Source organism: Ixodes scapularis, unplaced genomic scaffold, assembly GCF_016920785.2.
Source record: "Ixodes scapularis isolate PalLabHiFi unplaced genomic scaffold, ASM1692078v2 PGA_scaffold1__304_contigs__length_218370807, whole genome shotgun sequence".
In the NCBI taxonomy this organism is placed as follows: Eukaryota; Metazoa; Arthropoda; class Arachnida; order Ixodida; family Ixodidae; genus Ixodes; species Ixodes scapularis.
Genome location: NW_024609846.1, coordinates 37,498,224 through 37,526,048, shown reverse-complemented (window position 1 = coordinate 37,526,048; position 27,825 = coordinate 37,498,224). Strand labels below are relative to the sequence as shown.

Here is a 27,825-nt window from a genome sequence, read left to right as displayed (position 1 = left end):
CGCAGCTGGCTTGTTGTCGACGCTCCGTGGTCCCACACAGGCGAGTACCTGAATGAAGAGCAGATACTGTTTTAGCCTCGTGACATGCATGCTGCCGCCTTGCCCGTGTTAATGTGAGAAACCCAAGAAAGATTAGAAGTTAGTTCGACACCGAGGTACTGATAAGCGGAAGCAGCGATGATGGGCGAATTGTTGAGTAAATGTGTGAAGTCTGAATTTGTGCATTTACGGGTAAAAGAAACAAGTTTACATTTTGCTGTGTTAAAGGTCATTTGCCATTTGTGGCACCAGGTAACTACCCGATCAATATCAGTTTGGAGATGTAAGTGGTCGTCAGGGTTGTTAATCTTTCTGTACAGTACAGAATCGTCGGCAAAAAGACGTACACAGGATGTTAGCGACTGCGGGAGATCAGTAATGCATATTAGAAATAGAAGAGGGCCAAGGACAGTACCTTGCGGCACCCCGGAGGTTACATCGGAAAGCTCCAAGTAAAAATCACCTACTGTGGTGAACTGCTGTCTTAAGGAGAGAAAGTTTCGGATCCAGGAAAGAGTTAAGTCGTCAATGCGAAGTGAGGAGAGTTTAGATATTAGACGGCAGTGCGGCACGCGGTCGAACGCTTTAGAGAAGTCTAAGAAAATGGCGTCGGTCTGGGTGTTAGGTCCATGTTACTATCTATGTCGTGAGTGAATTCAAGGGGTTGGTTGTCGCATGACAACCCCTTCCGAAATCCGTGCTGGTGTTTGTAAAAGAAGTTGTTTTGGTCAAGATGGGACATCACATTCCAGATAATAACATGTTCCAATAGCTTTGAGAAAACACTCGTTAATGAGATGGGTCGGTAATTATTTGGTAAGTTTTTATTGCCACTTTTAAAAACTGGAACGATCTTCTCGATCTTTCAGTCAGAAGGGATGGATCCGGCAGATAATGATCGTTCAAAAAATAAGCAAAGTATATTCGATGATACCTCAGCAGTGTTACGTAATATTTTAGAGTTAATCATGTCGGTGCCTGCGGGTGTTGGGATTTTAAGGTTATTGAGGAGTTTTAGAATTCCTGCAGGCAATATTGAAATGGGTTCCATAAAACGGCAGTCTAGCTCTGGTAAACTATAAAACTCAGGTTAATCTGAATTATCTTCTGCAAGCCCACGTAAATGAGAGGTGAAAACTAGAGCGACAAGGCATATATAGCTACTTGAATTCTATGAAAAGTATGAGACATTTTAGACCCATTTCAAAAATGTCTCCATGGTCACCCTCCCCCCCCCCCCCCCCCTCAGAAAAAAACACAAGAAAACAAGGAAGCTTAATTATGATCATATTTAGCGATATTTAAGAGCCTGCAATTTTTGCGATCCCCGCCTTCTTAGTGGCTCAGGAGACTCGGGAAGCAGATTATATTTTAACTCGACAAGGCGAAGAACACTTGGATATGTACGATGGCGCTGCGTGATGGTAAACGCGCGCAGCTGATGACATTAACTTACCTGGCTTCCCAATTGGCCACAACCATTATTCACTTCCCTCTGAGCGCAAAATAATAAGCATCACTATGAATTCACAATCCTAACTCTTTATAAAAGTTGTTTGTATCGAGATTTGAGACCGATGAAGTAAACAAATGGAGTTTGAAAACTCTGGAAAACACGAGAACAGCACATAGTTGACATATCCCTCGAGGAGTGGCGCAACCGTCCCACCATTGGAGGGGCCATATTATGTAAGGAAAAATCCTTCTCTTTCTTTGAATTTGTTATTTTATTTCGCTCACAGCTTCCATAAGAATGTAAATTTTGCGAAAAAAAAAAGTTTCATTGTGTTACCATGTTGTCAGAGATAAACCTCGCCGCAAGTTCAAGACCACTCAAAAAATTGTCCCAGAGGCCCTGCATATAGATACTGAACCGAAATGTTGACTTCCCCTAAATTCCGTAGGACCCTTCATTGGAAAGCTACAAACCCAAAGACATCACTTTTACAACGATATCCTGAACGGATGGCTGTATCATTTGGAAAAGAAAGATGCGATTAAGCGAAGCTGGCAGGCCGTCTGACGTCACCACGTCACAGAGCTCCTCTAAAGTTTGTCTGGGGACAGAGGATAAAGCCAGAAGCCTAGTAACGTGACGTCATTTTCGCTTAATTGCGTTTTTCTTTTGCCAAAAAACACGGCCATCCATTCGACATATTGTTGTAAAAGTGAGGTCTTGGGGTTTGTAGCTTTCAGTTAAACCCTTCCACTACCTTTTTAGACGAAATGCAGATTTCTGTTCAGTATCCCTTTCGGCAGACTACATAATGTGCTCATTCATTATCGGACACACAGTGCTACCCTCTTTCCCCGAATAACTCTCTTTGCAGCTCCAAGACAGTAAACATGTCAGAAAATAGACAGAGCCGAGAGAGTTCAAAATCACCTGAGGTCGTCAGAATTTAAAAGAGTGTGATTTTTTTCGGCAGCGACTGCTGCAAAGACAGAGGTATACACTCAAAGATGATGTTTGAAAATAATATTTAAATATTTTAATAGTATTTTTATCACTAAAACAAAACTTCCTAGTTGAAGTAAATAGTGACTGGCGAGTGTTTCTTCTTTTGTTCTTCACCTAACTAAAAAAAAAGGAGATAGCTACTTGAATGCGAACTAAATTCACTATATATTCGTGAGGCTCGGCAAACCTTAGATGGGTAAATAACCATTGTTAGCCGTGCCTGCTAAAAGTGCAAGCTAAATGCTTTGGGTCACGCGTTACTCGCTACTCGGTCGCGCTTGCATGGCCTTCGCAATTAGTTCATGCTGAGGCGAGACGAAGTATAGTGTCGTTTGCAAATTCAACATAGGAAACCCACCACATGTCGGCTCCGAGCGGCATGATGATGATACCAAAGAGCTATTTTACGTATGGTCTATAAAACCTACATAATGCACGATGCCGAACCTGCCAATTGCTGCATAGTTTAGAGCCGGGAAGGTAGACATGAAACAAGGCACGCACCTGCAATATCATCCACTTTGGCAGGTGTAATGGGCTTCCTTCCCACAAAGCCATACTTTGTGGGAAGGAATGGGCTTCCTTCCCACAAAGCCATGCTCCTATTGACCAGGTCCTCGTCCTTGTAGTGGCACCGGGCCAACAGGATCAGCAGCGCAAGTTGGACTTAGTCTTACCTTTGGCCCAGTTAAATTTGTCTTCTGGTAGGGAAACTCTGCCTCTGAGGTAACGCTGCAAGTGTAAACATAATCTTAAATAAACAGGTGCTCAAGCAAGTTTTAGTACAGGTATAGTGCCTGCACATATTCCCCACAGGTGCAATTGCCATCCTGTTCCTCCCGTGTATTAAGAGTTGTCCCAAGAAAGCAACAAGGATGTTGCAAAATCAAAAGTGTCATGCTGTCGAAAGTCTGCAGTCGGTCTTCAAACCTCTAATGAATAAGACGAGCAGGCGCAAGTGCCTCTGCCGTCATAATGTCCCAACTTGTGACTATGAAGTGACCGTGGACTCTCGAGGTACCAAAAAGAATGTTGCGGTAAACATACCGGATGGCTAACCCCGCCTAAAACCCCTTGATGCGTTTGTGCTAGTTTCGTAAGTGGCATCAAAGCGCCTGAGCAGGAAACCCGTGCAGCACTTGGAAGCCAATGGCAGTGTAGCCCTGAAATGAGAGGCACTTGGAAGTGAGTGGAAGCACAGCACTAACTCGTGGCACGTGTCTCTCGCGTTAACACAATCAAGGCTGGACAGAATGTAAGCGATTTACCGAGCAACGAGACCAGCATCGGCGACAGCGACGAGTGACGGAGATTTCTCACTGTCGCTCGTAACGCCTGCCCGGTTTTCGAATTACTAGAAAACGTCGCTCATCGCATTGAGCACTTGCTCCTGTCGCTTTCATGCAGTGTGCCTCGTCGTGCGGCTGAGCGATAGCGAAAAGGGTCGCGATCGCTTGTCTCGTCGCTCGCTTCATGGTTGTCGGCGCTTTCAACAATGTAGAGCGCGAGTTTTGTGTAGGGCTTTGGTCATGACGGCTCTCAGACTGCTGGCAGAACTTTGGGTTTCAGTCAAATACGACCACATTATTTCTCACTTTCCTTATGTACTGAGGAGGAAAGCTGAGGAGGAAGTAGTTGAAAAACCATTTCATGGTCTCTTCAAAAAAGTTGTTCGAAACGCCTCGTCTTCTGTTGTTTTTTGGCTGTCTACACTGCCGTCCGACGGGACTCCACTCGCGCCTACAAGTGCCGTCCGAAAGAAAGTTGGACGGCGCGTGTATCACCGGAAAGCTCGTAAACCAACCCCCGTCTGCATTCACGCCTCCTCGCGGCTACAGTATGCAGCTGCTAATTACAAAACTATTAACCTACTTGGCCCCGTTGCACATACCGCTTTGCAGCGTCCAGCCCCTCTGTCCCATGCTTAGCCCCGCTGTCCCCCATGCACCTCCGGAAAGGGAGTCTCCTACCATTTTGTTAATCAAAGTTTCGTCGACAACATCCGTTTATATTTTTTTACCAGTGTTAATGGTACAAAAGAAATATCGTAAATATCGGCCAATGCCTCGACAAAACAAAATGTTCGAGAAAAAATTTAGAAAAGTAAGCCCAGGCTGTGGATCGAACTCGGGTCCGCTGCGTATGAGGCGAGCTACGCTACAATTTCCACTAAGCTAAGCTACAACTTCGAAAACTCATCTTGACAATTCGCTTTACACAAGACATTCGGACTACACTTGAAGGCGTGAGTGGAGTGCCATCGCACGGCACGTGAACGCTCTGCAAGAGTGCCGTCGAACGGTACTCGACACTACATTTCTTCTTTTTTTTGTAACGACTCAATGCACGTTGTTTTTCCATAACCTTCACAATAAACTACTGCGAGAGAGCCAGCCAACAAGTGCAGCATATACTGCATTTTGTATAAAAAGTCCGTGCCCTAGTCAAAAAAGAACTCTTTATACTCTTCGCAAGCAACATCATCAATACAGACACTAAAGGCGCAAGTCACGCAACATTTGGAGTAGTTTCCGAGGACGAGAATCGAACTTGAATTTGAACACCCGCAGTGAAAGCAAACGGGGCACAAATACGAGCGCTAGCACGTAACGGGCACCTTGAGCAGTCATGAGTTCCCCAAAACACACCACGTAGTTAGGTGCTACCAAGCCGCCACCCGATTTGTAGAACTCGTCATGTCCACCGATCACGAGATAAAGCTCCCCAATACACTTACGAAGTCCCTTCCCCCCCCACCTCGGGCTTTGGTGGGACATTTACCTCAGTGTGCGTTCCGGCAATCTGACTGCTCGCTCCGTGACAGGTCGGTTCCGGGACTTCCTTGGGAAAAGCTCAAGGGTCATCCAATGCGCAAAGCACGTGTGCGACAAGGAACTGCACACGTTCGCCTTCACGCTTCCTGCACACACAAGAACGCGTCACAAACGCTCAGAAAAGAAAGCACTGAAAAAGTAAAACGAATGGGCGAGTACTCACCGAGTAGACTCAAACCCACAGCTGGTTCCATGGGCACGCCGGCACCTGAGACACTTTTCGTTTTCCCAAGAACGTTCTTCGGTGTTTTTTGAAAACCTAAAGGCCTGAAACCGCCCGAAACACGGTGGCCCTTGCACCTCGCACTGATCTCTATTGTAGTTGGCTAAATCGCCGATCGGGAGCCCGTCGGTGTCGCCACCGGCGGCCATTAGTTGACACCAGGCAATGCAGGCAAGTCTATGGAAGAAACGCACAAAAGTAAGAATATTGAAGCATGTACGCTGTGATCGAAGGCGAGTATTCTATGGTGTCCTGCGATCCTTGTGCCGGGTGTTTGGACATCGAATCGGTATTTGTCAAACGATCGAACACTGTTAAAAAAATCTAACGTACCGGACCTCGAGGAAGTCCACAAGTTCATGAATGACAAATAAGTTCCATCTCGATAGCGGCATCTAGCAGTGAGCGAATTCCTTGTAGCCAAGCCTTCGAGCTTGTCGTCTGCTAAACCCAACTCGACGAAACCGCCACCGACTCCGCGGTAACTCTAGGTACTCTCGTCTGATTGAGCTGCACTACAGCGGAGTCATTCTCGACAACAAATATTTATTTATTAGAACTGCGAGGGCTGTCAGTTTTAATGTTTGTACACAAGCTGTTTGACGGGCTTATCGAAAAGCATCCAAAAAGTTTCAGTGCCGGCAACAACTTAGAAACGGGGGAAACGTCACTTTTTCTCGTTCTTCCCATAGAGTCCCGTGCATTGGCTGGTGTCAATCAATGGCCGCCGGTGGCGACACTCGGCCCCGGCTGCCGAGGCCGCGGTCCGCGATCCAGCCTACTACAATACAGGGGGACGCCTTTTTCGGAGGTCGATACGGGGCCACGACGTCCGTGACGTCACTGCCGAAAACGTAAAAACAAGCGAAACTTGTTTTTACAAGTTTGGTAATGAGCTGCCACAGACTGTTAGAGACTGTTGGCGGAGACTTTATCCTACTAGCCTGTTAGGCAGATTCCTTAAACTCTGGGTTGGGCTAACCGGAAACTATGTTGAATATACCTGAGACTGGGGTAGAAAAACATAAAAGTCGAAGAAACAGAACGGGACAGGACGACGTCTCAAACTCAGCTACCAGGTTTATTCAGTCCTCCTCCTTATATAGTCCACAAACAGCCCACCACCAACACAAAGGGGCAACTCTAACCAGTTCAACCGCCAAACCCTCCAGACAGTCACTACCAACACAAAGGGACAACCTCTAAACAGTCCAAACGCCAAACCCTGTAATTCCAAACTAGCGCTATGGACGGCCTTCATGCCGATTCACAAAGAAAATTCAGCAATCTCCCCCAAAATATAACAAAAGGACCATTACCTCTTCCAAAGTAACAAGGATCCACAAACACACACAAAAAGGAGCCTGCGACAGACTTTGGACTCTTCTCCTGGGAGATGATTTCAAGTACCAACGGGAGTACCATCAATGGACCAGCAGCAAAATAACCCTGTTCGACCGACTATGGTATGTGAAGCGCAGACATGTTTTGGACAGTCTAAAAAACTCAAAAATTGTTAATAATGGGCCGCAAAAAACGTGGTTTGGGATTGATGCATGGCCTAAGTCTCGACAGTCTCCTATCAATCCATGTGGGGAAGCGTTAACACGCGAGACGGAGGAAGTGTTAGCTAAGGGACCGAAGTGTTGTTTAGATGTAAAACCCTCGAGACTTGACGTGTTGTCTACCATTCACACTGTGGCCAGAAAGGTCGTCCCGGAAGAAAAGGTCGCTTTTATAGATCACGCTATTAGTAGGATGGAGAAAGTCATGGGAGAGGCGTACCCGAAGGACAAAAGAAATTTCAGAGAAGTTAACGCGGTTAAGAAGGAGTTAGAAACGAAGTCCCTAAAACTATTGGAAACGGATAAGTCTGGAACGTTTGCCGTCTTGCCAATGGCAGTATTCAAGAAAAAAACAGAAGTTGCAATGGAATCTTTGTTTTCTGAGTGGGCGGGCAATGTAGGAAAGTTGAGAGGGAACATTTGTGCAATCCTGAATGAAGACGACTTTAAGAATGTAGCAAAAAGTATCACGAGTGCTACAAAATCGACATTAAGTATCAAGTTCTTTCTCAAGGACCATAAGCCTGAAATGCCTCTTCGTGCGGTCATCAACGAGAACGGAACCTGGCAGAAAGTAGTTTCAAAGTTTCTCCAGCGAGGGTTGATGTATGCATGCCTAGATAATTTTTTGTCTCTAAAAAATTCAAATGAACTGATTGACATGTTGGAAAAATTTCATGGACAGCAATGTTCTGTTGTGTCCATGGATATTAAGGACCTTTATTACTCGCTAGAAAAGACTCGGTTGATGCAGAGAGTGAGAGAGGCATTGGAGTTGAATCTCGTAAAGTTCCAAGCAGGTTCAGGTATATCCGTAGAGAGTTTCCTAACGATCCTTGAGGTTTACCTGAAGTCGACGGTAATCGAGTACGAAGGAAGGAAGTATGTTCAAAAAGACGGGGTTTGTATAGGTTCGTCGGTCGCACCGATTTTGGCGGAAGTGTACTTAAACTCCTTGGATCGAGTAGTGCATAACAGACTAAAGGAGAAGTCCCCTGGTATGGCGTTAGTAAGAAGATATGTAGACGACATCATAATTTGCACGGTAACAAATGATCTAACGGGCAGTCTGGAACGCGAGATAAGGTCAGCGGCTCCGGAATTGAAGTTTACTACGGAAAAACCAGAAGGAGGGGTCCTAGAGTTCCTGGACTTACGTATACATGTAAATCAAGGGGTATGTTGGGAATACGGAAAAGAAAGTTCTAAACCGGTGTTGCCAAGGATTAGCTGTCATTCCAAGACCGTAAAAGCTGGGGTTGTAAAGTCGTTGGTCAGAAACGCGCTGGACAGATCGTGTGTTCATTTCATCACGGATTCGGTTAAAAGACAATGCAAAAGGTTGATCAATGTAGGGTATAAAGACAGTTTTATCAAACGGCAGTTAGAAATAGTTATTAAAGGAAGGAGAGAAAAGGAACAGGGTAAAAGGACTGGATTCGCCGTGATCCCCTATTTTCATGAAATTTCGCACAACTTGAAGGCTTGTGCGAAAAAGTTTGGAGTAGACACGGTCTTCAGCTCAGATTTTAAACTTAGTAGATTGACGCCATTCCAGACAGGTGCGAACAATGGCAGAAAGAACCATCGAGAAAAATCGGTAGATTGCGAGAATGGTGTGGTGTATGAGATACCACTGGAATGCGGGTTTAAGTATGTAGGACAAACATCACGATGCATCAACGACAGATTAAGTGAACACAAAAGAAACGTGAAGAACAATGCACCGAACTCAGAAATCGCAAAACATGTCAACGAATGTAACAACTGCACTGCTATTTGGTCGGAGACAGAAATCATTCACAAGGAGAGGAATGATACAAAAAGGCTAGTAAGGGAGACGGTGCGAATAAAGTCTTTAGGTAATTGCATAAGCCAGGCGTCGCTACAGTTCGGTAAAAATTCCAAAAGTTTTTTAAGAATATATATATTTATGTATATATATATATGTATATATATATTTTTTTTTCTTTTTCTTTTTTCTTTTTGGGTGGACAGAGGGAAAGCTTTACTGTTCAACTTTGCACCGTTTTACGTTAAGTGCGTGTCATCCTTTCGTCGAGGAGGAAAGGAAAACAATTTAAGTAAAAAAAAAAAAGAGAAAAAAAGTTTTTTTTTTTTTTTTTTGTATGTGTTTGTGGATCCTTGTTACTTTGGAAGAGGTAATGGTCCTTTTGTTATATTTTGGGGGAGATTGCTGAATTTTCTTTGTGAATCGGCATGAAGGCCGTCCATAGCGCTAGTTTGGAATTACAGGGTTTGGCGTTTGGACTGTTTAGAGGTTGTCCCTTTGTGTTGGTAGTGACTGTCTGGAGGGTTTGGCGGTTGAACTGGTTAGAGTTGCCCCTTTGTGTTGGTGGTGGGCTGTTTGTGGACTATATAAGGAGGAGGACTGAATAAACCTGGTAGCTGAGTTTGAGACGTCGTCCTGTCCCGTTCTGTTTCTTCGACTTTTATGTTTTTCTACCCCAGTCTCAGGTATATTCAACATGGTTAACATCCACCAGCTCGCCTGCACCCTTACTATTGTATAACCGGAAACTGTTTGGCAGGACTTTATCCGGCTTGCCTTTTAGAGACTGATTCCTCAAAATCCATTTAATTTTTTGCAGGCAAATTGCGAAGATTACAAATTCCGACATATAATTTTTTAGTGCTGCTAAATCTCGCCTGACCTTTTAATTACATTTTGTGAATGTCGAGTAGTACCCAGTTTGCTAAACATCGTGCCTCCGGCATCTTTCTGTTCCTAGTGTACTCAAACTGAAATTTACAATCCTGGTACAGCTTCCAGATTAAACCCGGCCTGTTCAAATTGTATACTGTGTTTCACCAGTTTGATCCGTCTTTACATACACTGTCGGTCTCGTGCTCCGGGTACGATTCTCAGTACAAACACAGCTTGTGCAAACCGTTTCTTTTCTGTCCTGGCATACTTCCCGGCATAGACCCGCACTGCTAAACCGTTTTTTCCGACCCCGGTACGTTTAGTGGTGTGTGCAAACCATTTCTTTTCTGTTCAGGTATATATCCGGTATAGACCAAGACTGCTAAACCGTTTTTTTTTTTTTTTTTTTTTTTTAAATACGGTGTGTTTGCTGGTTTCTGCAAACCATTTCTTCTCTTTCCTTGCATATTTCCCGGTATTAGTGCAGTCTGTTAAACCGTTTTCTTTTTTTTTTTAATACGGTATGTTTCCTGGTATATTCAAACCGTTTTCCAGATTCCCGGTTGTTTTTTTTTTAATACTGTAATCATACTGTTTTTTTTGTTTTTTTTTTCGTTTTTTTTTTTTGGTAGAGATGCCTCGTGAATGATTTAAAAAGGCATCAGGAGGTTTGATTAAAAAAGAAAAAAGAACTGGGGAACAATACATTTAGAATGGAAACATCAAAATTGTAAATTTTTAAGTTGTACACAGCAGTTTCAAATACACTCGTGTTTTGTTAGCTTTTTACCTTACAAAAATATTATACACTTTTGGTATAATTATATTTTATGGGGGTGGGGGGAGGGATTTGCAAGTTTGTATTAATACGTGATAATGTTCTCTATTCTCTACAAATAATATGTATCATACGCGTATTCGCTCTATGGCTTTTCTTTCGCTGTCTGAACAATCAACAGGATACCTAGACCGACCTCTTTGAGTTGTTATGTTATTAATTTTAATGTTTCCACGTGAAAACACTCGCCATAGAAAGTTTCGTCTCCGCATTGAGATGTCACCTCGCTTGCGCAAGCCACAATAGAACATAGCATGCAGCTTCGCTCTTCCATTGTTAGAATTATAAGAAAGCCCAGCATCTTTCAGGTATAAATACCGAGGATGCAGATTTCCTGCAGGCAAACTTCTTTCCATTATAGGAGCCCTGCTAATTCGTAGCTCTCCTCCCTCCATATTTGTCTACGTTTTAGCTTGGTTACTTACCGAAGGAAAAATATGATGACTTCGGCGTTTTTCTTTTTCTTCGTTGGTTTGTTTGGTAAGCAGGTATTTTAACAAGTTAAATCCTGCACTTGTTTACTAATATTCTGCACTCTTCGCTCAACAGGACACGTAGTGTGCCAAGGAAATGATCCCAACGTTTGCACGTCAGACAACGGTTACCCAGCTGTAAGTATAATTCTAACTTTTTACCCAATAGTGATTATCTAGTTCCAAGTAAAATCTATGTGCATATGAATAATTACTGCATGCGTACCTTTCTTTTTAATTCGATGTAATTTACTAAGGCAACAGCCTTATCTGTCTCATCGTTCAGTCGACCTTAAAAGTCGTCGAGCGAAAACACGTAGAGGGCAGAAAAAGTACGAAAACACGTCGGCGAGACGAAAGGTACCAAAACCCACGGTGCGGCTATGGACCACGAGATGGCGATACTTGTGTCAGAATCGGCGGAGGCGCCCGCGCGGCACAAACGCAGCGGGAGAGGAGGACCAGAGGACACTCTCGCTCGGGCAGTGGTGAAGAGCGGACGTGTGACATGCAGTGAGATTAACGGCGCCAAAAGTGCGTCGTCAGAGAGCGCGCTGTTATATATCCACTCAGTCAAATTAGAAGCAATGAAATTTAGAAGGATGACAAAGGCGAATTAAGAGGAATCAAAGTGAATGAAGTAAATCTTGTGTCTGTCTTTAATGCATTGGCGCTTGGGCTTTCGCCTTCAAGTCGTCTTCAGGACATAAGTGGCCATGTAAATTGTGCCCCTGGGCTCACTTTGTTTTATTACAACTGCGTCTTGGAATACAGTCTTCATGGTACACCGTGCGAAGCAGTCATAAAAGAACATGAGGTTATCGTCGGCGAGCCATAACATTTTATACATATTATATTTATCAAATAATCGAGCCTTTGTCTGCCCGTAACCCAAGCGGATCTCACTAGGCTGAAGTAGCTTCAATCTGGACATTCTTGAAACATCAAACAAAATATGTAAAAAAATTTAGTCTTAGTCTTCATTATTTTATCTGGCTCAGTACATTACCAGAAGAGCACGGTACGCAAGCCCGTTTTAATCAACTTTGACCTTACCAGCCTTACCAAGACGGGGGAAAAAGAGGGGTAATCACGGTGATGACTAGCAGAGATAAAAAGTGTAAAACTATTGCGTGTCGCGGAAACTTCGTACGACTCCAGAAAACCAAGATTTTCGCATAATATTTTCTTGTTAGATCGAACTCACTCCTATCTTCATTGAAGTAGCCTCAAACGCTTACACTACTCGAGGGTATGATGTGACATTTCCGCAAATGGTACAGTAATATAAAGCCGGGATTGAAGTTGAGACGCTGGAAGATAACGTTGGGTCTGAACGAGCTTCGCTGGTTAAACATGGTTACATAAAAAAAAAATGTTGGAAAAGCATAAAAAAAACTCGGCAAGCTGACCTCAAAGATGAGAGTTGTAGTTTCAAAAACGTTAGAAGACCTGAAGCTAATTTGGAAGGTTAGGAAACCTCATAAATGTGTTTTTCGTGGACTAGTAAATTTAAACGCTGAAGCAATTTAAGTTGGCAACTTGTCACCTTACGAAGAATTATTCACGACCCGTTCCTCTTGTGAATTGTGGGGTTTGACTGAAAATAGCTTTTATTTGTACAAGAAGTTTTTGAAACACTTGTTATCCCCTATAATAAGGTCCAAAATGTGTCCCAAATGCAAAGCCGGTCGCATGAAGAACTATGGTCCATATAGTGCGGTGTATCACCCAGATTATTTATTTTACTTTCCTCCAGCCTCGTGGATTAACTACCTAAAATCCTGCTGTGAAAACAACCAACAAAAAAATTCCAGAATTTTATTAAGCGAACAGGTCTGTTGCTGGTGCACGGCATTGCAGTCGCGTAGGGTTCACAAATTGTGGTAATCAATCTAAATGCGTGGGAATCGCCAACTATGGTTCCCGAACTGAACTGTTATACACTTTCCAAAGCCGACCGCACCTTTTTTTTCTAATTCAATATCTATAGATCATTTAAAAAATATATATATATTGTTTAGCTGTTTCCATGTCGTCACTGCAGTTTGTTTAGTCAAAACTGAGCCGCTGACGCCACCGTCGCGAATACATAATTGACTTCGGGCCGCAACCCGCAAGGAAGCGCGGCTCGCATTTTATTACGCCAAACCGCTTCCAATGACCCCGTAACAGCAACATGAAATTACGGTTCCGTTTTGGTTTGGCTTGAATATAAAAATCTTGATTTCGGTTTCAGTTCTGTTCCGGTTCAGTTAAAAATAACTGTTTTGTCTGGTTTTTCGTTCGGGTTTAGCTCGACATCCTGGTTAAAAGCTGCATGCTAATCGCCTATGATTACAACAGCCGCTTTGTAGTGGCGTAGCCATAATTTCTTTTTCAATATGTTTGTGTGTGTGTGGGGGGGGGGGGGGGGGGGAGGGGGGCTGATGTGGCTCAGATGTCTATGACTTGGTGTGCGGAGGGGGGGGAGGGGGGATGTCAAAATGCATGTGTATATTATAGCGTCGGCTGGAGTTTAGAAAGGGGGGGGGGGGGGGGGGAGTTGAAGGCCCACAAGCCTCCACCCTGGCTACGCCACTGCCTTTTGGTTGAGTCTCGCTGTATTAGGAACGACAGCTAGTCTGTTTACAACTACTCAGTTTTAATTGCTGCACTGAGGGCGTGCCATTTTCACTCTCGAAGGAGGATAATCCAGTGATAAAATCAAGCCGTTAGCCACCTCAAGTGATATGACGCTGTTTCAAAAGCCACTTACCATGCGCTAGCAAATTGCGCCATCAACTCATAGGCCCTAGATGACATTCGACACAGCTCGCATAAGAACCGAGCCCATTCCATTCCCACTCTATTCCGGGAAAAAGGCATCTAATTTCCTTCCCATTCCATTCCTCCCAGCGCGGCCGCCACTCTATTTTCATTCCATTCAGAGGTCACGAAAGTGCGGAATGATTCCGGAACCATTCCACTTCCGGAGCGACAGCTCCGCAACACTTGCACATAATATACGTGAAATATACTTATTTGTTTCATTATTATGGAGCTGCTGACGCTACCGTCGCGAATAATTATATATTTCGCGCCGCCACGCACAAGAAGGTGCGGCTCACATTTTATTACACTGAACCGTTTCCAACGAACAGGTAACTGCCACATAGGACTACAGTTCCGTTCCGGGTCAGGTTCAATATCAAATGTTTAATTTAGGTTGCATTTTTGTTCCGGTTCAATTGAAAATTACAATTTTGCTGCATTTTTTTGTTCGGGCTCGGTTCGATGTTAAGGTTGAACGCTACCTGCTAATCGCGTATAATTATAACAGCCGCTTTGTAGCGCCTTGCGGTGCCAGGAACAACACCTCGACCATCTGCAACTATTCAGTTTTGGTTGCTTCACGGAGGGCGCGCCATTTTCATCCTCGAAGGAGCATACGCCAGTGAGACAATCAAACCGTCAGCCACCCCCAGTGCAAAAATGCCGTTTCAAAAGCACCTTATTATGCGATTGCGAATTGTGCATCAGCCCGTAGGCCCCGGATGAAAATCGACACAGTTCACATATGAACCGAGCTCCATTCCATTCCCATTCCATTTCGGAGTCGCAAAAGTGCGGAATGATTCCGGAATTATTCCAATTCCGGAGTGGCAACTCCGCAACACTGGTTGTCAACGATTATTGGCGGCAAGATGCTTTGGTGGCGCCCTCTTAGGTTCCCTCTCGTAAAGCCATTACTTTGTGAACAACAAGTTCGACGGTGTTTGGAATGAGCATGGTGCAAGCTTAAAATCATTGAGCTCTGAAACCAACGCTACCAACACCGCCCAAAATTGAAGTTCTTTATTTCGCCTTATTTTCGTCGAAGAGAAATCCTTTGCTGTCGTCATAGTCAACATTCGGCCAATCGTGGAAGGCCGATCGAAGCGACGCTTTCGATTGCGTACGTCGCCAATAGGGTACGTGTGACTTACAGGAGTCGATCATGTAGCGCATGTACGCTACACGCTCCCGAGATTTAGAGACGCGTTAATTCCTGGAGTGGACTTCCGTCGCCCTTTTGCGTTTTACTTTCGGAATTTCGATTCCCCTTTATAAAGAGTCACATTTGCTAGACTACGATGCAGATCAAAATATATTTGATTGAAATCTAACAGCGATATTATAGTTTGAAGAACAACAAATACCAACTCGCAAGAAATAAATAATATTTTTTTTTTATTTTGTCTGCTTAAAATAAAATTTATATAAAAAAGAAGTTAAAATTTAGCTATGTATTTGATGTAATTTGTTCTTAAATTCACGTTACACGAATAGAATGTCTTCCAGGGTGTTCAATAACGATCGAAATGTCATTTTTATTTCAAGAAACCTTCTTTTTTTAATGATTTAAGTCGTGCGTGAAACACCGTGTGTATCCGCTCATAAAGACAAATATTTTTCAGATCCTCGCGATCTGCAGTGTCGAAAGATATTACACCTCAAGGCTTTTAGATAGAAAAGAGCTTGTGCTTTGAGGCTTCTATGCATATGTTTTGTATAAACATATATGCTTTAAGATTTTTTTTTCTTTTTTTTTTTCATGTTGACAGGAGGGGTATGCTCCAAGTTGCAAGTACAAATGCAGCAATGGGCAAGAGTATGAAACATGTAATTACGACGATGCCACATTTTGCTTCGTAAGTATAACTTACGCATTTGTTGTCATTTTGACTGCTTTTGCGTCTGATTATTTTTATCGACATTCATGAGATTTTTAGAAGCCCCACTTGGCATGCGAATTAAGACACTGCTACTTTACGCAACAACCTACTCCAAAATGTTATCTATTGGGGTAAATTTGTATTGGTCAATATTTTAACCCATACATTTTCATGAACCCTTCTGAAAATGCTTAAATTTGCTTATGGATATATCCGGTATGTATTGTGGGGATTCCTTTAGTCTTCCTTTCCCTGACGGCCGCATAGCAACCGCGGGTAAGAACGCTCGTCCTCTTGCCGTAAGCAGCGACCTCTTCGTGAAGCGTAGAAGACCCGGAGTCAGGGATTGCCTTCCTCTTAGCTCCATCCCGGTGTCCTTTCTCGACTCCAACGCCTGACAAGCTAATATTTACGATGTTTAAACCATAAAATTAGGAAGTAAACCTAAAGACAAAACAAAACAGACAGCGTCTCAGTCGATTGTCTGTCCACTTTCTTTTCTGCCTTTTATTTTGTCTTCCAGCTTTTTTCCCAGTTTCTGGGTTTAAACATCATGATTTATACGCATTAGGTCGCCTGCAGTTCAAACAATGTTTCTGAAACATTTTTCTTTTTTGCAAAGAGTAGTTCTTTTTGGGCAAGAAGCTTCACATTTCCACATGTTTTGGGAACGCAATTCGGCCGGCGGCCGCGACGTGGTTTGGGTTCCGACGCTTCCCCGACCTCGTCTCTCCAACCACGAACATGACAGGTTGGAACTCTCTTGTAACGTTCGGAGTGGGGGCGTTTTGTGTAAAGGCGTTGTAGTTCGTTCGGAGTGTGTAGTCTAACAAGCACTCTTGGATTCTGTCTTACCCTGGTACGTGGGTACTCTCTCTTCGAGCAAAACAATCTCGATCACTGACATGGCGGATGCTATATCATACCGGCTCGTGGTTTTGTGAACTAAATGTCCCGTATAGTGCTCTGGAAACGCTGGACTTCGAAAGCGTCAAAGATAGCCGTGATTCAACGTGCCCCACAAGAAAGAGCCCTGTTTGTGTCAAGACTGTCCACGGAAACAAGTACGAAGGACGTTGAGGATTTGGTCGCTGCTGTTTTGCAAGGTAAAACTTTCGTATGCACGAAATTGAAAACCAAACTTCCTTACTACGCGTCTTTCCACATTCTCGTTGACAAAGAAGTATTTGAAGCGATAAACAGCGTGTCTGTCTGGCCAGAAGGCTGCATCTTCAGGCAATTTTTTGGACCACTTCCTGTGTCGCGCCACTTCGATAGTGCAGAAAGCAACGTTGAAGCTGGTGCGACTGCAGCGTAATTCACGGTTTTCTTTGCACTTGTTTGTCCGTTGTTTTTTCTTTTTTTTTTCCTTTTAACCTCTAGCTTCATGGCCGAATACCATGAACTTCTATTGCCTGTTAAACTAAAGCGATATGCAGGAACCAAAGACTCCACCACGATCTTACATTTAAATATACGCTCTTTGAAATGTAAAAGTGACAATTTTATTACTCTTTTAGATCAACTCTGTGTTTCGTTTGAAGCGGTGATGCTTTCCGAAACATGGTACGCAACAGATGACGATGTTTTTATCGTGCCGGGTTACAATCACTTCTTTTTGAATCGAAGGGGAAAACGAGGGGGAGGTGTTTGTATCTATGTTAGACAGGATATTAGATGCGAAATACTCGATGCCTTTACCGAAATTACAGACGACTATGAAATCGTAACTGTGAAGCACGGACGTCAGCTGCTTTCTGTTATGTATCGACCGCCAGCTGGTAGCTTTAATAACTTTTTGTCTTTTCTTGAGAGGTATCTTGATTTCATATCCTTGAATAACTACTCACTTGTTCTGGGCGGTGACTTAAATGTAAATAGTTCGGAAAACTCTTCTCTTTCTTCACGACTGAGTAGTACACTCAGTAGTAGTGGTTTTTGCAATGTGATTGTGTCCCCCACCAGAATTACTCATTCTACGGCAAGTTGTATCGACGTTTTTATTACCAATATAAATACTATAGTTCGCAGTGCAGGTACTATTAGTAGTGATATAAGCGATCATTTACCAATATTTTTTTGTTTTCAAACCCGTGATTTATCACGGAGCGTCGGTAGACTCGTAACTTTCCAAGCGATAACCGACTGCCAACTGCGGTCCTTTCGAAGCACAGTCATGCAAACAGACTGGACTTCTGTCTTTTCAAAGCAATGCGTGAACGAAGCATATGATGATTTCATAAATATTTTTAAGACGCTATACATCGCATCGTTTCCATATAAGACGGTTACTGCTAAAAAACGAATAAGAAAACCATGGGTCACGTCACCTATTCTAACAATGATAAGAAAAAAGAATCGCTTATATCAGGAGTACCTCTGTTCAAAGGATGACGGTGACCATGCAGTTTTTAAGAGGTATCGCAATCAACTGACATCTGCACTTAAAAAATCAAAAACAGAATATCACAAACGCCTTTTTCATGACGCCCACAAGAAGCGTCCTGCGATTGTTTGGCAGTCGATAAATGAAGTGCTTAAACGCAGCAAGCAGAAGAATTCAATAGATGAACTTTCACTTTCTGGTGAGAGCGTATCAGGAGTACAACTATCTGAGCTCTTTAACAGACATTTTACTAACTTGCCTTCTAGCGCGCACAATGAGCATGCTTCCTCGTTTATCTCGCACCGTGTAACAGACACAATTTTCCTACAACCTACAGACGAATTGGAAGTGATCCGTGTATTTATGGGATTGAATAACAGTAAAAGCCATGACATAGACGATATACAAATAAAGCCCGTTAAATTCGTAATCGATGTGGTGGCCCCACTCTTGGTATATATATTTAACTTAGCATTGTCGAGTGGTCAATTTCCGAATAACATGAAACTCGCAAAAGTTTCAGTTTTGCATAAAGGTGGAGACAAAAATTTAGTTACAAATTATAGACCCATCTCTGTTCTTCCAATATTTTCTAAAGGGCTGGAAAAAATTATATTATATCGTTTAGACAATTTTTTTACGAAGACCTCAGTGCTAACTGACTCCCAGTTCGGATTTCGCAAGGGAAAATCCACGGAAAGCGCTCTGATATCACAGAAAGAAATAATATTACACAATATAGAATGCAAACTGCTGACACTGGGAATATTTATTGACCTTAGCAAAGCGTTTGACTGTCTTAACCATTCGACGCTCCTTGATAAACTTTCATGTTATGGCATACGTGGCACGCCTTTGATACTTATTCATTCATATTTAGAACACCGTAAGCAATGTGTCTCCGTGAGTGATCATGTTTCCTCTTTGCAAATCTTGAAGTTTGGTGTGCCCCAAGGCAGCATACTCGGCCCTCTGCTGTTCAATGTATATATAAATGATCTAGTCAATATTTGCCATCAAGCACGTTTTGTAATGTATGCAGACGACACGAGTATATTTCTGTCTGCATCGAATATGGACGAACTTATACCCATGGGAAACTTAGTTTTGGAAAAGTTTCTTTCGTGGTCAAAAATAAATGGTCTTAAAATAAACACTGTAAAGTCCAAAGCAATTTTGTTTAGACCTGTAAATAAGCACGTTGTTAGTAATTATACTCTAGAGATTGGAACTGACCAGATTGAAATAGTTAAACAGCACAAAACGCTAGGTGTCATTTTTTCAGAACATATGCAATGGGATAATCACATCGAATACTTAGTTACGAAACTGTCAAAAGTTGTTGGAATAATATGCCACTGTCGCTCCTTGTTGCCTGTAAATATTAAAATGCAAATTTATCATGCTCTGTTTAGCTCACAAATTAACTATTGTCATTTGGTTTGGGGCACAACAACCAAATCTAATATTAACAAACTCACGATCCTACAAAAGAAAATGCTGCGTTTTATTGCAAACGTGCCTTACGACACTCATACTGAGCCATTATTTCTTAAATTCAACATCATGAGGATTGCCAGTGTATACGAGTACCGTTTGCTATGTTCTTATTTATTTTCGACCGCTGAGTTTGCTTCTTTTTTGTCTAATGTATCCCATCTGACAAAACGTGAATCCTTCATCCTTGTCAGACGCAGAGAGTTCTGGAACGTGCCTCATTTTCGTACAAATTATGCACTCCAATCTATTGCGCATAACCTGCCTTCATTACTTAACAAGTTCCTTATAGACCACAATGATATTCACTGTTTAACAAAAAAAGATGTACGTGTTTGTTTTGTTTAGTCAAAGTGTATTCTGTAGTACTTGTTTTTTTATAATGCCCTGTAAGTGCAGGGGCACCAGGCCCAGTCAAGCTACCTCATGGAAGCTTTTTGTCTGGTGCCCTCAGCACAATATTGCTGAAAATAAATATTACTTACTTACTTACTTACTTACTAGGCTCGACGTCTCTTGATTAGAGTTCACCCGCCTGCTGTAGACTCTTTGGTTACGACGACTAGTACTTTTTGGTAGCAAAGTTATCCGCATATCAACATTTTAATGTTTTATTATTTACCAACAAATTATTCAACTCAAACAGGTACGAATATGACCACTCTGTTTTGATGAAACAAGTGTTTGAATATTAGAAAATGGGGACTATTATCCTCCATTTATTCTCGTGAGAAGCGGTGCCTAATGAATTTTCCTGATCAACGATCATGCGGGTAAGATTCTGTCTAGGCGTTCTCAAGGCATAGATTGATTTTGCTCCACTTAACTAATTTTAAATTGCATGTTACATGCAGTATCGAAGGTTAGATTTCTAGGCTCGGCTTAGCAGGCTACCCCGTATCCCTACTAACTCCCGTGGCTGAAACATTACGAATAATATAAAGCGCGTTCGTGACGCTGACAGACAGTTAAGGGACTGACAAGAAAGTGTGGCAATCATGCCCTATAGTCCCAACGTTTCCCACGCGCTAAAAGAAGTTTGGAAGCCGAGAACATCTGAAAGCAGTCCTTTCGGCCCACAACAAGCTTTCCAGTTTATGCAAAATAGTTTTTTCAATAACAACACGCAAGAACTCTGCACAAAAACAAACGTGCAATATGTTTGGTTCCTGCACAGAAAATGTAGTTTATTTTAAGAACTCCAAACTACAATAGACCGATCTCACCAGCCAGTCTGACTTTGCCACCGCTGCCGCAATGAGTCGAGGGGACTTCAGTATTTTTGCACGTTCGACAATCTTGCTGGAGCTCGGCGCGTGTAGAGCAGGAGAAGGCACGAGCCCTCATGTTCACGGCCCTCTGCCTACTGTGAATTTAAGTTATTACGGCGTCACGCGTGCGCCGAACCCAGAGCGAAATCTGTCTTATTAGCACTGAATCAGGGTTGTGTGTCTCTTGAGTATGTGTCCTGTGTATGTAAGTGTATGTTATTGTCTTTACAATTTGATTATTATGACGTAGAACCTATTATTGTTTCGTTTTCGACACAGGGCTATAAACTTTTCCTGATAATATAAAAATAAGCTCAAGTAGGAAATTTTTAATTCCATGTCTACCAACTTATGCGAGACATTTTTGTCGTTTTAACTACAAAATGCTTAAACCAAAAACTCCGGTTGATATTCACATATAAAGAAAGCACGTCGTGGTCTGACAAGTTTGCCACCGTTGTTATGTTTAATATTAAAAACATTTTATCCAATATAGTAGTCCAGGTTTCGTGATGAGGTTAGCACGTGAATATTGATGCAGAAAGTCAGCAATATATTGTTTGTTGTGAGTTATACCGTACATCAGGGTAGTAATCATACTATCTCGTTTGATGTTAAGGGTATCATATCTACGACGCATTAAATAAAACTATATTATTATTTATGAATTCCTCCACATATATTGTCAAAAAAGACTCACAGCTTTATACCGTTCTCTTTTTATCAAACTTAACCCTAACCAGGCAAATATTACTCACGATCAGTCATGATTCTATGTTGACTCCTATTTTATATATTTACACGATAATGTCCAATCTCTACGCTACAATATTAAGTCATCCTGCATTATTTTAAACACCCGATACTGAATACCTAATAATTTGTTCAAAACAATCTCAGCCGCATCTGCATAAAACAGTTTCAACAAAACGTTTTGCTCAGCACACGCAGCGTATTCCGTAACTTTTAAGAACCAATCTATATTCCTTAACGTAGCTCGTAAGTGCATAACGAGGGTATAATTACTAGCTACAATTTTGTTATTAAAAAGTAAACTTTCATTGCTCGACAAGATCTAAATCGCGTAATTGATTAAAAAAACGCGAAACGCGCTCCTGGTTGCATTGCCAGAATACCGCGGGGAAACTAGAAAAATATCTGGGCAAATTTCAAGGACCTTCTGATATTTGACTTCAACATAACTTTACACAAACTGAGGAATGTACTGTAGGAATTCTACAAAATATCTGGAGCGCTATACAAGGAAAGAAAAGGCACAGGTACGAAACTTAAATTAACTAATATTTAGGTTGAAACAACTATGCCCCTAAAAAGGTCGTTATTAAAGTTTCATTAATTTTTTTATTCTTTGAAACAGCAGCCCCACAGCTATTCAACTCGATTGATGGTCGTGAAATTTTGCAATATTACCTAAACAAATGCAAATCAGGTAGAAAATATTGATCGCTTACATATATACGACTCTCGAAAAAAAATAATAAACTTCAATTTCTAGGTGAGAGGGAACCTTGTTAAAGTGACCACCTAGAGTGATCGATATATAAATTATTATTTCCTATCGTGCCTTGAGTTACAACAAAACTCCAGTTTTATGAGGGCAGGAAATAACAACCCTAATATTGCAAGACTCTTGGTTATTATGAGATTGTATTTTTGATCACTGAGATGCAAGGTCTTACATTTTGTATAGCAATGTTTTTTCATGCATGTACTGTCGTTACTAGAGTATTCCTGCTCAATATCATTTGTTTTTTGCTGAAGGAGATATACCCAGACTATTTAAAAAAGAAAAGTTAAAGTGCATTTATTTTCCAGCATTTCAAAAGGTGTGTGCACTAAGTGAAATCCTGAGAAATAGCAGCAGGCAGCACACCATATTTCTTAATGATTATTTTTCTAGATGGAATATTATACGCAAATTTTTTTAGTTATACAGTTATACAATGTTACTGATGCACGTAATTGAAACCACCGAAGAGTGCTAAGCATCTTTACAATTAGGCTAGAATCAAATTTCGGAATTTGGAAGGTACTACTTCTCATGATGTATAAAAGGGCGAGTACGTAGGTATTCAAATGAAAAACAATCAGTTGTTAGTAAGCGTTCGTTTTCTCCAGTTTATCGCTTTGTTCTCTCCCGGTCTCGCTTTTTTCAATATGAATGCTACTGCTGTCATAATAAATTTCCCCAGATGAAAAGAAGTAAGTACGGCCTAGTCGAGAAAGTGCAGAATTCAAAAAGAACTTGCAGAATGGAACAGCAGTACTTACTGCATTGTCGTAACTACGTTTTAGTTCAGCTGTCCTTTCCACTCGCAAATACTGTGTGTGTTCCTTCTGGGCGCATTCGCGTCCTCTCCAAGTCGCCGCGGTCTTGTATAACGCCGGATGGATGTCTCCTAGCAAAAAATGGTAAATGCTTCTTATGGGAATCTCGGTTACTGTAGGAGAATGGGCAATAGAAATTAACACCTCCACACTTTAAAGAATGTCGATATGGACTGCAGAGACTGTTAAATATACATAATTTATCAAATGCTGAACATCAATGACGTTTCATATACAGGTGTTTTACGGCAAAGGAAATACGACACTGCACCACCTTGGAAAATGCGTAAATGGGGAATGCGAACCAGAAAACAGAGGTAACACAAAATTCAACTGAACCCATTTCTCCTATTCAGGATATATTCATGAGTGTTGTGATTCCTTTGTGTGTTGAAGGTCGTTGATCATGAAAGAGTTAAACGATTTCAGACCCAACTCACAGAAACAATGCTATAAAATTGGGTAGATTCATTTAATTTAAGCGTTATTATAGCTTTACGAATTACTTGGTCATAACAATAAAATACTTATATTCAAATATAGCGTATATAGCACAATAGAGTCTTGCCAGAAGTCAATCTCCTCAACCTTGCTTTTAAAGTGTGTATGTTATATTTAGGATATATGACCTAGATACAGTTAAACGTTTCTACCCTTGTTGTATTGAAAATGAAAGCGCTATAGCATTATTCTTAGAAAGAGGACAGCATTAGAAAAAAAATGTCCGCTTTGTTTATTCGATTAGACGCTACGGAATGCAGTAGCTTTGCAGGAATGTCATTAGGCAAAATAATTAAGAAAGGAAAGAAAAAGACGACGTCAATAACGAATTTTACGACGACCCATAGGGCAACCTCAAGGACGACGTCTAGAACGACGTCGAGGACGACGTCAAGGGCGGCGTCTAGGACGACATCGAGGACGATGGCAAGATTGAAGTCTAGGAAAACATCTAAAACTTCCTCTGGGACGACCTCAAGTACGACGTCTAGGACGACGTCAGGTCACGTCGGCTTCAGCTCCCGCCTTTAAGAGCTTACGCAACCGGCGCTTACGTGCATGGAGCTTCCGCAATGGGCGTTTACACAACCGACGCTTACGTGTATGGAGTTTCCGCAAAGGGCGCTTAAGCCGCCGGCGCTTACAAATTTACGCGACCGTGGCTTACGTGACCAACGCTTAAAAGCTCACGCGACTGGTGCTTCAGCCAAGAGAGCTTGAATTACGGGCGCTTCAGCCACCGGCGCTTTAGCCACATCCTTCAGACACCTTTACCTCACCCTAAAGCTACCGCTTTAAAAATATAGAGGCAGAGATCGCCGAAATCCTTTGTGTAAAAAGGACCGTGCAACTATATTGGGTGGGAACGTTTCTCAATATGCAGAAGCTTAGTGGCACTAGTGCTACCCATGTATAGACCCCCCCCCCCCCCCCCATATTACTTTACAAATATAAACTGCCGCTTGCGTCCCAAGACACTTCTGGGTGCTCAGTCTTTGAGAACTTATCGAGCTTGCTTATGTTACCAGTGTTAGAAAGCATAAATACTACACGGAAAAGTTAAGATTTAACGAGGGCCTTCGGTTGTACAGTTTTACGTTTTAGAGAAGGGAACTTGGCTCTACAAAAATATTCGAGAAATTTTAACAGATATAGCGTTTCCTTTTTTTTTTTTTCGCGTTCACCTCAAGAATTGGTAGTTAAACGTTTCATCGACATTTCAAGCAGCGTTCTTTTGATGAACTTTGTTCATCCTTTTTATGAGCAGGAAGTTCTCTGGGACGTCAAAGACTGGGGCACCGTCTGAAGGCATTTCCAATGAATAAGGCTTACACACGCACGCAATGCCCCTGACAAAGAAGCTTCGGAAATCTTGATGACAAATTTGTGAGGACTCTTGGGATCGAATTTGTGATCTGTCAACAAAGCGATCCCTAATATTTCGTAAACCAAGCTTTGCGATTGCCATGGTCACCTTAATTAAATGCGGCTCCTGTTGTAGGTACGAGGACTGCGGGAGCATTCAATTTGGCCTCGTGACAATCTATGCCTCGGCATGCATTCAGGTAGTACATGGCTCGTGTGCATTTGCTGCGATGACGGGAATAGCTGAAGTTTACGATACTGTTGACCTCAGCGAGTGCCCAGTGCTTTACGAATCCTAGCACGCGGTTGATAAACATTGGCGGCATAAAATCTGCTCCAGTCCACATGGTGGCCCTGTTTGCTGCGAATTGAGGGCGAGAACACTGCGCGTTATTTCTCGATTGTTTCTCAGACTGTCATTTTGTGGAGAAAGCAAATATTGCGTGTTACGTCGGTTTTTGATGTCAATGAGTAATTCTAAGCGGTGCTTACTAAAATTACGAAAATCGTTGCATTGTTGCTTTAAATCGCCAAAAAGAAAGGAGGGCGCTCAGCTTTTGCATTTAAGAGTGGAACGTGACAGCTTAATATAAACCCCGCTCGTTTCCAAGTCGTTCAATCGTGTCTGCGTAGCGTAGTCAATAAAGAAAAAATATATTGCCTGCGTGGCTTAGTGGGTATGATGTCTGGCTAACAACCTTAACGTCGTGCGTTCGATCCCGCTCCTGGCAATTTTTTTGGAATTTGCTCTTTGAGCGAAAAGCATTACTTATGGACCAATAGGAATGTCGCCGGCCCACCGCGCCGGCTTTTTTGTGCAACGAGCTCTTTAAAGCAGTCCCTTTATGCACTCAACATATTTGCTCAAGGTGACTGTGTAAATAATGCTCATCAACGGCGTTACTGATGAAAAAGAACTAAAAAACTAAATTTATTCTCCGCCTTTAAAATTCAGCAATTCAGTGCACTGAAACACGTGAAAGAAACATATACAGATATATTTGTTATAAAGCAGTAGCTTTATACTATAGTTCCAGCTACGCTCAGGGTGGCATAATCAAGGTCACGAAACACCCGTGGCTGAAGCGCCGGTTTCTTAAACGCCTGTGGATCAAGCGCTAGTGGCTCAGGCGCCCTCGGCTGAAGCGCCGGTCGCATAAGCCACGCTCGCGTAGGCTACGGCCACGCAAGCTCGTAAGCGCCGGTCGCGTAAACTCTTAAGCGCCGGAAGCTGAGGCTGACGTGACCTGATGTATTTGACATGGTCCCAGATGTCGTCCTTGAGATCGCCGTAGAGGTCGTCCCAGAGGTAGTTCTAGATATCGCCTCTCACGTCGTTTTCTAGGACGCTGTCCGCGATGTTGTCTCAGATATCGTGCTTGAGGTTGTCCTAGAGGTCGTCCTAAACATCGTCTTCTAAGAAGTCATTCTAGACGCCGTCCTTGATATCGTTCTTGACATCGTCCTAGGCGTGTTATTTAATTATGGAAAGCTGGCAACAACAAAAAAGATCGCCAGATAAAGACACAGAAGCTGAATCAAAATCTAATCTTGCCTTTCTCGATTTTTGGTGGCTGCCATCGCACGAAACAGTAAGCTTAGCATTTCAACTGTTTGGAATGACACATGCAAAAGAGACAGCCAAAACTTATGCATGACGAGAGGGTGTCCCGAAGAAACGGAAATTAAAAGAAGCAAAACAAATTTAATATAAATAGTGTGTGCAACTAAAACCTTGCATGACATCTGTCTTGATAGCTGCCAAACCAAACCTCCGTTCTTCATTATTTTCATTTGCCGAAGACGTCTGAACTAATACCGCTTTTTTCTGAAGGTAACGCGAACCATTGTGCTCAGTATAACGTTTTGCGTGTAAACTCAAATATATATCTTTCTTCTCTCGTGAGCTGACACCATTTTCGAGCATACCGGGCTGGTATGCTCGAGCATACCGGGCTGGTACAGCCAAAATATTTTTAACCGTAACCCGCTTAAACTGCATTTATAAACTTTTTTTCTTGTAGGGACCTTGCTCTAGGCACTAAAAATAACATTTCCGGCTCTGAAGTCGTGAAAATTATTCTGGGAATACGTCTTAAGATTACAGTATCATAATAAAAGTGTACTAGTTTTATTAAAAATCACAACTTTCCAGTAAGCAAAATTACAGTATTTAAAGTTCTACATCTAGCGAATGGCTTATATGTCAAGTTCAGCTATGCCTAATCATAATAAAAATATACTAGTTTTTATTAAAAATCACAACTTTTCAGTAAGCAAACTTACAGTATTTAAAGTTCTACATCTAGCGAATGGCTTATCGTTCCATGACAGGAACGCTCGTCTTGCTCGCTAACGAATATTATAGAAAAGTTACATTATGCGGTGCACGACAGCACCTAGACCCGCAAATTATGTACGTAATTAACAGATAAACTTGAGTGCATCTCTTATTAATTTTTTTTTCTTTTGGCGCACGCAACGTTTTGCATTGGTAATTTAGTTTCCTTGTCCCCATATTGCACATTCAACAGTCTTTGTAGTAATGTTGCAAGGTATATATGAAGACCATAGCTTTTTGGATAACGCTGATAAAATTGTCGTTCTTTTACAAGAAAACGCCAAGATTACTTACAATACTTTTTTAAATACTAACAT

At 42.1% G+C, this 27,825-nt stretch overlaps 2 protein-coding genes across 2 annotated transcripts in view; both read left to right on the top strand.

The window, feature by feature from the left end:
* The window catches only part of LOC120843180, a gene marked incomplete at its 3' end in the record, with an annotated part of 63,550 nt that extends 54,510 nt beyond the window's left edge, over positions 1-9,040 (top strand). The window contains exon 2 of the mRNA XM_040214433.1: positions 6,918-9,040. Within this exon, the coding sequence (XP_040070367.1) occupies positions 6,918-9,040 (2,123 nt within the window). The remainder of the gene's footprint in view (positions 1-6,917) is intronic.
* A 2,028-nt stretch (positions 9,041-11,068) lies between these two features.
* Positions 11,069-27,825, top strand: part of LOC8041159 — a 34,396-nt gene continuing 17,639 nt past the window's right edge. The window contains exons 1-4 of the mRNA XM_040214428.3: positions 11,069-11,108; positions 11,178-11,239; positions 15,688-15,774; positions 23,540-23,618. Of these exons, the coding sequence (XP_040070362.3) occupies positions 11,069-11,108; positions 11,178-11,239; positions 15,688-15,774; positions 23,540-23,618 (268 nt within the window). The remainder of the gene's footprint in view (positions 11,109-11,177; positions 11,240-15,687; positions 15,775-23,539; positions 23,619-27,825) is intronic.